The sequence below is a fragment of the Leucopleurus acutus genome (assembly GCF_964270905.1).
Source record: "Leucopleurus acutus genome assembly, chromosome: 1".
Classification (NCBI taxonomy): Eukaryota; Metazoa; Chordata; class Mammalia; order Artiodactyla; family Delphinidae; genus Leucopleurus; species Leucopleurus acutus.
Genome location: NC_139142.1, coordinates 166,644,833 through 166,657,280, shown reverse-complemented (window position 1 = coordinate 166,657,280; position 12,448 = coordinate 166,644,833). Strand labels below are relative to the sequence as shown.

Genomic DNA, 12,448 nt, shown 5'->3' with positions numbered 1-12,448 from the left:
AGCTTCTCCTTAGCTCTTAGGTGTTTTTTAAGAAAATTGTTTATGTTTCGTCCAGATTTCTTAGTTATTCTCAGCACTAGGGTTGGTCCACATCAGCCAGCCCGTTATCAGAGCAGTAGTCCTGCCCCAGGACTGTGACATTTCAGGGATACAAATCACTTGAAGAAGGAAAAACTTGAATCATTCAGCATCTGTGACCAGAAGCCATCTGAAATTTACAATAATGTAATTATTTGGAACTCTTAAAATAGAGCTAAAGCTTTACAAAGTAATTGTTAATTCTGATTATAATCAGTGTCACAAGCCTTCTTAAGTAGATTGTTACAATAAAATTGTGAGGCTTCCCTGGTGGCGCAGTGGTTAAGAATACACTTGTCGAGCCCTGGTCCGGGAGGATCCCACATGCTGCAGAGCAGCTAAACTCGTGCTCCACAAGTACTGAGCCTGCGCTCTAGAGCCCGCGAGCCACAACTGCTGAGCCCACGTGCCACACAACTCCTGAAGCCCATGCGCCTAGAACCTGTGTTCCGCAACAAGAAAAGTCACTGCAATGAGAAGCCTGCACACCACAAGGAAGAGTAGCCCCCACTTGCTACAACTAGAGAAAGCCCACACGCAGCAATGAAGACCCAATGCAGCCAAAAAAATAATAAAATTTTTTAAATTATGTTTATGATGAAAACATTAGTCATTAGTGCAGCATGGATGTGAAACCAAGGATCTAGCTGTGGGTGGGACTCTCAGTCAGTGGGAGGAGGAGGGAAGTATACAGCCTTGTGGAGTGTTCTGCAACAGTGATATGAAGCTATTAGGGTTTATATGAACTGTCTTTGATTTGTTTGCTCTAATATAATTTTATAAGCTGTACATGCAACATGCTAAAATGATAAACTTAATTTTGCTGCTGTTTTTGGCCAATGCACGTTATAAAAAGATGAAGAGAAGTACGTACAATTATTTTAGCATTCTACTCAATTATTCTTACTTCATGGAAACAAGTGTCTATTTGTGCCATGGTTTTTCCTGCAGAAGAGCTTAGCTATCTCATTTACCCAGACCTGTCCATAAATGGCTTTTTTAGCCTCTTCTGTTAGAGTTATGGTATACCTACATTTACTAATCTAATTTCTCTTACCTTCTTACCAGGGAGTAAGAGTGCAAAAATTCAGTCAGGAATATTTGGAAAGGGATCCGCTTATTCAAGACACAATGCTGAAAGACTATTTAAAAAGCTGATACTTGACAGGATTTTGGATGAAGACTTATATATCAATGCCAATGATCAACCAATTGCATATGTGATGCCTGGAAATAAAGCCCAACATGTACTAGATGGGCATTTAAAGGTATGGTATTTTAAATGTTTATTTTATTTTATTATCTCACAATGAGTAGACAGAACTATTTTACTGTGAACTCAAGTGTCTTTTCCAAAGCTTATGGATACTGAATTTATATATACTGTCCTATATGAACATATTCTATTCTTCTTAATTTAGAAAGAGATCTTAAAATTGAACCCAAGTAATGTAACACCTGTCAAAATGAATTGAGTGGGTTGGTTGTCAGATCATTAAATCATCGTATATTCATTAAATAAACATTTATCAGAAAGCTAGTCTGTGCTGGCATGGGAAATATAAAGATGGAGAATATACAGCCCCGTTCCCAAGGGACTTACTATCTACTTGGCATAACAGAAGTACCCCCAAAAAATGTAATTAAGCATTAAATAAAGCCTCTTATGTGCATGCACTCATTCCTGTGCTCTCATTTTCTCTCACAAAGGTAGACTTTATGGAAACGGAAAATTCCAGCAGTGTGAAAAAACAAAAAGCTTTAGTGACAAAGGTATCTCAGAGGGAAGAGATGGTTAAGAAATGTCTTGGAGAGCTTACAGAAGTCTGCAAATCTCTGGGAAAAGTTTTTGGTGTCCATTACTTTAATATTTTTAATACTGTCACTCTCAAGAAGCTTGCAGGTTGGTGTTTGTGAGTCTTCTGTTGCATGGCATAAGTTAATAGGCTAAAAGTTAATCTTGCTAAGGAACTTATCAAGAGCATTAATATATCTCAGTCTTTTTGATCTCTGAATTGAAAGCTCAGAAAAACAGTTTAAACTCATTCTTGAGATAAAATATATTTTTTAAGATATACACAGTACTTTGTTATTCAGACATATGGTATCATTTCAATCTTATACTTCAGTCTAATGCTGCATGTTAGGATATGGATAATTCTAATCGCTAACACCAGATGTCACTTAATGAATTTGTGTGCCTTATTTGCCTGCCTTATGATGTTTAACTATGTGTGTACATGTCTTTGCAATGCGGAGCTAAGTTCCTTTTGAAAAGAGATTTTGTTTTATGCTTCTCTGAATCCGGATCTAGCACACTGCTGTGTCTAAGTATTTTTTGATAAATCCTTGCTGACGTGAGTTATTTCCATGGCTTCAGACAGCTCAACCCAGAATTCTAATAGTAGAATCCCTGGAAAATAAGTTGGCCACATGGTTGACTGACTTGTGTACATTTCCTTCCACCCTCTTCCTTCATAAAAGCTTATAATCATCACTTCTCTCTCTTCCATTCCCACTCCTGCCACCATAGGTCATTACAGTATTTCATCAACTCTAAAATGCCACATTGTTATTTTATGGACTATTGAGAAAGAAAAAATTCTACTAATTAAACTGTGACACAGTGCTTTTATTGAAAGAGTTGTTTTTACTTTATTTAGATTTTTATCACATATAACTGTGCCTATATGGAAAATGCATACAATCAAAGTAGATTGATTTAAGTACTTGTAAAAATTCACATTCAAAACCTGACTCTTCTGAATTATTTTTTGAGTCAGTTGTCCATGTCTTTGTTTTCCCTCATGTCATCAGGAACGTTAGTGACACAGCCTTTTTAGCATGCTCCACTCTGTTCCCCAAAATTTTAATCAAAATCCTTGTCACCCGTTCTGATTTGATGGTGACACTTTCTTGATGATACCAGAAAGTGTCCGCGGGAGGCTGCACGTCTCTCAGTAACACAAATGTAACGCTGCTTCATCTACTTCAGGTCATGTAAAGCACTTGGTTGTTTCTTGCAAGAAACTGTGGAATTGTCATTTCCTCCAGAACATACAATTTGCTGTGTTAATGCCAAATTTATCCCCCGTTACTCCATTTCTGAGCTTTTCTGCATGCACAATCATTTTCTCAATGCTAATCACAATCTAGTCTTTTCTAACACATTTCATGTGCAGTTCAGTTCAACATGTGAGCACTGCAGTGGCGCTGTCGGCATGCCGGCAGCACTGATAGCTATGACTGAGATCTCACATGTGGAGGCAGTGACAGCACAGCTGCCATTTGGCCGTTAGCACTTGTAAGACGCCTCTTGACCTCAGGAATGCCAAAACACACAAAAAAAAGAGTATATCTTAGAAACCATGAAATGTAGTATTTTGTTCCTAGGCTATTAGTGAAGTTTCCTAACTGGTTTCCTTATCTCCAGATATGAACATAATATTCATTTTAATCTTCTAAATACTTGGCTAAAATTCCAACAGCTCTCCAGATAAAGTACAAATTCTATCAGGAATCTGCATTTTTTATTTTATTTATTTATATTTTTTGGCCGCACCCTCACAGCATACAGGATCTTAGTTCCCCGACCAGGGATTGAACCCACACCCCCTGCAGTGGAAGCGTGGGGTCTTAATTACTGGACCGCCAGGGAAGTCCCAGGGATCTGGGACTCCCCCACTTTATCTTCCAGTAACCCTTTCCATAAACCTCCTGGTCTGTCCCACAGGTCTTTTCTTTTCCTCTAAACATAGAAATGATGTTACAATCACGGATTTGAAATCCACCCTTTGCTCAACTCAGATACATGGGAATTATTACTGCCTCACTGCCCATAGCCAGTGCATCAATAAATCCTACAGACCCAGCCTCCAAAACATGTCCGAATCTATTTCTTCTCTCTGTCTCCACTACTACCCGCTAGTTCACAGCGTCCTCTCTCGCACCTGTAGTGGCTTCCACCAGGCTCTGGTTTCCCCTCTTTCCCTTACAATCCATTTCCCATGCACAGCAGCCAGAGTGATCTTTAAAATAACAGGCTTGTCTAGCTGTAAGACTGTTGTGCCTTCTCTACGCAGAAGACTCTTTTTTTAAAAAATTTATTTATTTTATTTATTTATTTTTGGCTGCGTTGGGTCTTCGTTCTGTGCACGGGCTTTCTCTAGTTGTGGCAAGGGGGGGCTACTCAGTTGTGCGTGGGCTTCTCATTGCAGTGGCTTCTCTTGAGGAACACGGGCTCTAGGTGCACAGGCTTCAGTAGTTGTAGCATGTGGGCTCAGTAGTTGTGGCTCACAGGCTGTAGAGCGCAAGCTCAGTAGTCGTGAGGCACGGGCTTAGTTGCTCCGCAGCATGTGGGATCTTCCTGGATCAGGGCTTGAACCCTTGTGCCCTGCATTGGCAGGTGGATTCTTAACCACTGCACCACCAGGGAAGCCCTACGCAGAAGACTCTTAATGGCCTACTTGTTAAAGGCAGAGTACTTGCTTCACCCACGTGCAGAAAGACCTGAAGAACAGGTTTGGGTTGGGGGGAAGTAAGAATTCAGTTAAGGCCTTACTGAGTAGGGTATACAAATGTGGAGTGCAGGGGAGAAGTCGGAGCTGGAAATACAGATGTGGGCCTTTTCTGGAAACAAGCGTCACCATACTTGTAGCTAGACAAGTCTTGGTTGTGAGAACAGTGGGCCAAGAGCAAAGTCCAGTTACCTCTCGGGCACACTGCCCAGGAACCCCCACTCCGCTTACCCCCATATCCCGTGCTCCCTCCCATTCTCGGCCCTGACTCCACACACCTTTGCTGCTGGGATTGGACCACAGGCTCCTGCCCTCTGGGCCTGTGGGCTGCCTCTGTCGGCATTTAACTGCCTTTTAGAAAATCAACCCATGTACCCGGTGCTCTGCAGCTAGTTGGCACTTAACAAACATGTGCTGAATGGGTGAATGAGCATAAATTCAGTGGGTTTTCTCTGGGTGGTAATTTAAATTTCTAATTTTATGCCCATGCACAGAATCTTTATCGTCTGATCCTGAGGTTTTGCTTCAAATTGATGGTGTTACTGAAGACAAACTGGAAAAATACGGTGCAGAAGTGATTCCAATATTACAGAAATATTCTGAGTGGACATTACCAGGTTCAGTATACAGCCAAATATGGGTTTTCTGAAAGCCTCTTTTAATGTTAAACGATGCATCTCACTGGATTAGAATCATGTGGTTTCTGGCTTGTGTTAATGGTCCCTACACCTTTCACACTGACATCCAGGTTCTCAGAGGAGACCCCAGTGGTATGCCAGGCACCTCTTAGAGGACACCGGTGCTCAGGTCCCCCAGAGGAGACCCGTTACTGAACTTGCTAACAGGACCCAGAGGACGACCTTTGGGCCCAGGAGTTGCTTGTTCTGTTAAGGCAAGTGCCTGAAGAATCTGGAACCCTGGGTGCAGATCACATATCTGCCCCCATCTCACTCTGTAATCCTTGGCAGGCCACACATAGCCTCTTTGTTTTTCAGTTTCTATGTCTGAGGACGGGAAGTGTTATCTGACAATCATGTATAAAGTTTAAGAGTGGAGTTTAAATGTTTTGGGAAAATGAACATGTAATTGGACTACTGGAGAATCTTATTGTTATTAGCCACTGAAAGAATCTGCCCGAGTGAGTGCATCATTAGCGGACCTTCCCAAAGGTTGCTGGAAGCCTGTCATGTAGCACCTCTAATTACGAAGCTCAACACTGAGCTATAGAAAGCATGGACGCGGGGAAAAATCGAGAACAAAGAAAGATTTCGTTGTGGGAGATACAGGTGCAGGAGTCGGGCGCCCTCCTTCAGCGTATTGCCATATGCAGACTAGCCAAGTGAAATGTTTCCCTCTTTCTGTAACGGACCACGGGAGGGGTCCTTCTCAGAGTAGCAGGATGAGACATGAGTGAGCATGCATTTCACATTGTCTCTCCACAGTCGTGTTTTATCCATTGACAAAACGCCGAAGAGTCAGGTTTTCGTTAATTCCTCTGTGTGGTAATTATTCCATAAATCCTTACTTCAAATACATTAACCTCTTAGTGGGAACTTAATGTTTGTTTAGTATAGTAACTTGTTTGGATAGGGATTTTTGCCCACGTAAGGTAGGGCTGCTCTGCAAAAACAGCCCACAGTGTGGTCATGATCACTCCCACTTATTGAGGGAGGACAGAGCCAAGAGCTTTGCCTATTCTGTGTCATTCAGTCCTTATAACACTGATTTTATTTTGTTTTTTTATTTATTTTTATTTTATTTATTTATTTTTGGCCACGCCACGTGGCTTGCGGGAGCTTAGTTCCCTGACCAGGGATTGAACCCAGGCCCACTGCAGTGAGAGAGCCCAGTCCTAACCACTGGACCTCCCTGGATATTCCCCAACACCCATTTTAGAGGGGAAAAGTGGTGAGGGCTTTTCATTTCCGCAAAGTCCCCCAGCTGGGATGACAGCACACTTCACCCGAGCTGCACTGTCTGCCCGTGTGCCCTTCCTACCATGCAGTAAGGTAGGGTAGCCTGAGGGTGAACCAGACCAGCCAGGAAATATCTTCAGAAAATGAAGACCTGGTCACTGTTAACCTAGAAGGAGATTTCGTGCTTTGGGTGTGCCTTGGGTTGCAAATACCTATGGAAATTACCATCTTCTTTGCAAATGTGTGCTTTCATACAGACCCATTTCCTGCATAGTATGTGAAATGTTCACAACTATTATGCAAAGAAGAGTAAAATGTGGTCTAGAATTTTCTGACAGCCATTTACTAAATAACTATTGCCCAAAGATGAGGTGCAGGACATAGTTATGTTTTCCTTATGTTGGACTTATTTTTTCAGCATGTGTAAAACTATAAATAAAATTGTCTTTTGTTTAGCGCTTTATACTTTTCAAAGAACTTAACAGGATTAATTGCCCATACAATAACAGGGACGTGGGCTACAGAATGTGAGCTAATAAAACCTGACGTCTCTGGTTAAGTTAAAGAGCATCACACGTTTTCTTAGTGAACTCTGAACCCCTTTCTTTAAAAATAAATTGCCATTGACTACTTTGGGGCTTTGTGAAATTAAATAAGTGCTCAGTTCTTGTGGGGTGTTTGAATCCAAATGGCAAGATGCTACAGGAAAGCAGCTGGGCTTTGGCTGAACTGCACCCCTGTGCTGTGTATCTCCACGTAGACTGTAACCACACTTGGATCAGAATGGCATCACTAGTAAATGTCTGCATTGTCCATTTGTAGCTGAGGACGATTCCTCACGGAGAAGCCCCTCCAGCAGCAGAGGCACTGGAAGAAATGCCCCTGAGGAGCTGGATGAGGAAACACCCATATCTTCTCACTACTTTGCAAATAAAACCAAAAATGAAAGAAAGAGGAAAAGGATGCCAGCCTCCCAAAGGTCTAAGAGGAGAAAAACTGGTTTCGGTGGTTCCAAGACAAAAGGGTAAGTTCTGCCACCTTTTCTGCAATGTAGGGTAGAAGTGAGAAAAATATAAAAGTACAGCTGCTCTGATTTGCTTTGAAGCATTTATTAAAATAAGCCATTGCCATTGTTAAATGTTGCCTCTCCCGTTTGTGGAGTCAGGATTAAGGTCTGATCCCAAACAAAAACATTTGTTTCAGATTTTAAGATATCTACTCCTAGGTTGATGATCAAAGTTTTCTAGTTCGCAAAAACTTCTCCAATTTTGACATTACCTTAGGAAAAAAACTTTTTTTTTTTCTGCCAGTTGCTCTTAAGTGAATTTTCCACCTATAATACTGTAAATCATATACTAGCTGAATAAACAGGGGTTTTTGTTTGGTTGGTTTTTGTTTTTTTAAAGTTTCTTTTTATTTATATATATATTTTTGGCTGCGTTGGGTCTTCGTTGCTGTGCACGGGCTTTCTCTAGTTGGCGGCAAGCGGGGGCTACTCTTTGTTGCAGTGCGTGGGCTTCTCATTGCAGTGGCTTCTCTTGTTGTGGAGCACAGGGTCTAGGCACATGGGCTTCAGGAATTGCAGCATGCGGGCTCAGGAGTTGCGGCATGGGGGCCCTAGAGCACGCAGGCTTCAGTAGTTGTGGCACGTGGGCTCAGTAGTTGTGGCTCATAGGCTCTAGGGCGCAGGCTCTGTAGTTGTGGCACATGGCCTTAGTTGCTCCACGGCATGTGGGATCTTCCCGGACCAGGGATTGAACCTGTGTCCCCTGCATTGGCAGGAGGATTCTTAACCACTGCGCCACCAGGGAAGTCCCAACAAAGGGTTTTGTTTTCTCATCACCCTTATGCTTTCGCCAATACTTGCTACACCGCTTCTATTGCTGCAGAATCTGCAGGGCCTCCACGCGGAGGCTCCGCACACTCCCTGCCATTCAGTAACACCTGGGAGAGCCAGCCTCCCAAGCTTTGCAGGGTAGCAGAGAAGAGGCCACAGCAGGAACCCCAAGAGGTCAGTCCAGCCCCGCCATCTTCCCTTTCCTACATCTGCCTGGCTCCTGAGCTGGGTTGCACCCACTTTGGGTGCTCTCTGCTCACCAAGGCGGAACAAAGATAGCACTACCGTAAGGTCCTGGTGACGATCTGGGCAGCGTCTTATTTCTTCATAATCACACTGCTTCTGACAGCCCCTTTTTCCTGTTTTCTGCAAGGACATGCTCTGCCCTTGCCTTGTAGGTAAGGTCTGGTAGGGTTGTGACCACCCCATCAGTCTGGAGAATGTGGCCCTAAGCATTTATGTATTGTAACAGAAATGCTTACAGGAAAAGGGAACAAGTCCTCAGGAAACTTGTGCAAGCTGTTGTGGTTTTTTTGGGTTTGGTTTTTTTTTTTGCGGTACGCGGACCTTTCACTGTTGTGGCCTCTCCCGTTGCGGAGCACACCGGACGTGCAGGCTCAGCGGCCATGGCTCACGGGCCCAGCCACTCGGCGGCATGTGGGATCTTCCCGGACCGGGGCACGAACCCGTGTCCCCTGCATCGGCAGGCGGACTCTCAACCACTGCGCCACCAGGGAAGCCCTGTTGTGTTTTTCTTTTTCAGTTTTTCTACCTCTTTTCCTTCTGGGTAATAAAGACCAAAAATTGAGTGGGGGAAAAGAAAGGAAGGCAGATGTTACCAAATTGTCATTTCCTTGTTAAGTGCATAAACAGACATCTTGTATGTGCTAATCCTTCTGTTGGGGTATAGAAATTAAAGGCATTAGTAAATATTAGTTTAATTTTGTGGGTTTTATTTATTTATTTTAATTCTATTTAAACTTTTAAAAGAAAAAAAAAACTTTACCCATTTATCCTACACCCACCCCACTCCAGCCTCTTGCAACCACCAATATGTTCTCGCATCTATAAACTTGGTTTATATATATGTATATATATATATTTAGGTTCCACATGTAAGAGAGGTCATACAGTATTTGTCCTTGACTTATTTCACTTAGCATAGTGCCCTCGAGGTCCATCAATGTTGTCACAAATGGCAGGATTTTATTCAGTTTTATGGCCGAATAATAATTTTTGTGGTTTTTAGTGTGCAAGTGACCTGCGGATGCTCTTCAGTAGGGACATTTTCTTATTTTCTTCATTTATTCCCCCATTTGGGGAAATACTCATTTCCTCAGGCACTCACACAGAGTAGAAGACCTTCAAAGGCCTCTGTCCAACTCCCTGGGATTTATCATGAGGAAGCTGAGGCTTCCTGAAGCTTCCCCTGGGGAAGGTTTACGTGAGCCTGGTACCAGTCTCACAGGTGGGACTGGACACTGGCTTACCCAGGCCTGCCTGGAGCACTTTCACTGCTGCACGTGGTTCACGGAGATTCCTGAAAACCCATCATGATCTCCTCATTGTTGGTAGTTAGAACAAAGTAAACCATTGGCTCCCTTATTGTTTTCACAACTTTTGTTGATAAGACGGAAGCACTTTGCCCTATGGCCTAGAACCTAAGCTAATAAGTAGTAAAACTCATATTTGTCCAAAAGCCAGTACCACTTTTGTTTCTTTTTGTTTCTTGCGGTACGCGGGCCTCTCACTGTTGTGGCCTACTCCCGTTGCGGAGCACAGGCTCCGGACGCGCAGGCTCAGCGGCCATGGCTCACGGGCCCAGCTGCTCCGCGGCATGTGGGGTCTTCCCGGACCCGGGCACAAACCCGTGTCCCCTGCATCGGCAGGCGGACTCTCAACCGCTGCGCCACCGGGGAAGCCCCAGTACCACTTTTGATGCTAGTTTTTAATTAGCCCGTGTGCTTAAGGTGGGATTATTTTCTAGTCCCTACTGGCTAAAACCAGGAAGTAGTGTAACTTTGCTTTACCCTGTAGCAGCCTCTTTATATCTGTGCCCCGTTATCCTCGTTTCCACTGAACCACTCTGCAAGGTGGCTTCCCACGTGTCCAGGCTGCTCACCTAGCTGAGGATCCACACAGCCACAAAATAAACGTGGCTCTTTGCCAGAACCCTTAACACCCCACCCTACCCTCAGAGTTTCACATCTTCAGAAGAACACGCAATGAACTGGTTGTGTTCTGGGCTCTGAGTGGGAGTAAAATGGATGACTCTGGTGAAATAGAGGCTGCTGATGGCAGATTCATTCTGCAAATCAACATAAACAGCAGGTTTTTGCTGGGGACTTAATATCTCAGCAGGAAATCAGCATAGGGAAATTTAAGGCTGCTTCTCTGCTGGTTTAGCACATCTTTGCCAGTTCTGCAGTAAAATTGCCCTCGAGCAAGAGTTTTTAAAAAACCACTCTTCCCTCAGCCCCACCAAAATGTCATTAGCAGACTGGTGGCCCTGATACCCGGGCCCCTAAATTCAGAGATCAGATCGGAGGCCATTTGTGTGCCCTGATGGTAGGAAATTAACACCAGGCATGAATTCAGCCCGGTTACAGTGGGGCGGGAAATACTCGTTTAGGGAAAGGCTAACATGCTGACCCTGTGATTTTTTTTTTTTTTTAACCATTTATTTTCAGGGGAGAGAAAAAGCTGTTATCTTCAGATCAGTGGGGGAAGTGAGGTGCTGGAAGGACTTTGTAATAGGCTGTGGCAGGGGCCTCTCACCCTTTCTTATTTTTTATTTTAATTTTATTTTATTTTTGCGGTACGTGGGCCTCTCACTGTTGTGGCCTCTCCCGTTGCGGAGCACAGGCTCCGGATGTGCAGGCTCAGCGGCCATGGCTCACAGGCCCAGCCGCTCCGCGGCATGTGGGATCTTCCCGGACTGGGGCACGAACCTGTGTCCCCTGCATCAGCAGGTGGACTCTCAACCACTGCGCCACCAGGGAAGCCCTCATCCTTTTTTAAAGGCAGCGAGTGGGAGGTGAGAGCAGGCAGATCTTGGAATGTAGACGAGCGAGCAAGCCCCTGGCAACGGGACCCTGACAGAGATGTGCCAGGCCCCAGCTGCTGCGGGCCCGGGGAACCACATCTGCAGCCTTCCCCTCTGCAGGAGGAGGCTCGCTCTGCTCTGCTCTGCTCTGTCTCCACCCACCCACAAAGCCCCCTTCCTCTGGACTGTGGGAGCACAGTAATTCCACAGTGTCTATTGTCTGGGCATTGGGGCCTTAAACAAGGTATTCTCACTTCCTTTCTGTGGTCGGAGTAGATGGGAAGCATGGATCTCAGCTCAGATGCCTGGAGGGAGGCGTGGGAGAGGGAGGGGTCTGTGAAAGGGTAGAGAGAAGGCACATGGGGTTGGGCTCAAGTCACAGAATCCTTGATGTTTTAGGAGGACAAACGTAGGACAAATTGGTGTAAAGGGTGACAGTCATTTACTCCTTGAATTGTAAAGGAAACTGACCCCATCCAGGGCCATTATAGGCAGAAAATGCACAGAGACATGGAACACCAAGGAAAATCATGGATTATATAGCTGCATGCAGGTTAAGAGAAAGAAAACTGTTCACTTTTGGGTTTATTTGACATTTTAATTTTCTTTTCTTTGTCGCATTTTAGGGGGTCCAGCACATGCAGAAGGATACCTTCTAAAACTAAATCCTCCAGCATATTTGGACCCAGTTCAGCTTTGCATGGCTCTCAAGCAGCATCAGGAGTCAGTAGAAAATTGGGGATTATGGCTCCACCAAAGCCTGTAAATAGGCCATTTCTTAAGCCTTCATACGCATTTTCATAACAACCAAATCTCATCTCAGTGTACATAGATCTTAGTTGTTGTTTGTCAGCATCTGACCATCTGTGAATATAAAGCTGTTAGTTTCGTAATACCATTTGTAATTTTTATCCATATCTATTAATATTTAAATAAGTGCTTGGGGTGACAGTTCTTATTTTTTAAATAAACATTTTCTTTTGAAACGCATGCATGATTTGCTGCCACTGCAAGTGTTGTGGCCATCGTTTCTCAGAACATCTGAAGCAGCAGC

The 12,448-nt window shown here is 44.0% G+C and overlaps 1 protein-coding gene across 4 annotated transcripts in view; it reads left to right on the top strand.

The window, feature by feature from the left end:
- BLM (BLM RecQ like helicase) overlaps positions 1-12,198 on the top strand; it is a gene marked incomplete at its 3' end in the record, with an annotated part of 62,745 nt that extends 50,547 nt beyond the window's left edge. For 3 of the 4 annotated variants that reach the window (XM_082849383.1, XM_082849384.1, XM_082849386.1), the window contains 5 exons: positions 1,147-1,346; positions 1,789-1,981; positions 5,090-5,212; positions 7,334-7,535; positions 12,021-12,198. In XM_082849383.1, coding sequence (XP_082705509.1) covers positions 1,147-1,346; positions 1,789-1,981; positions 5,090-5,212; positions 7,334-7,535; positions 12,021-12,198 — 896 coding nt within the window. The remainder of the gene's footprint in view (positions 1-1,146; positions 1,347-1,788; positions 1,982-5,089; positions 5,213-7,333; positions 7,536-12,020) is intronic. The other variant, XM_082849385.1, reaches the window with a different exon arrangement.
- Positions 12,199-12,448: the final 250 nt, after the last annotated feature.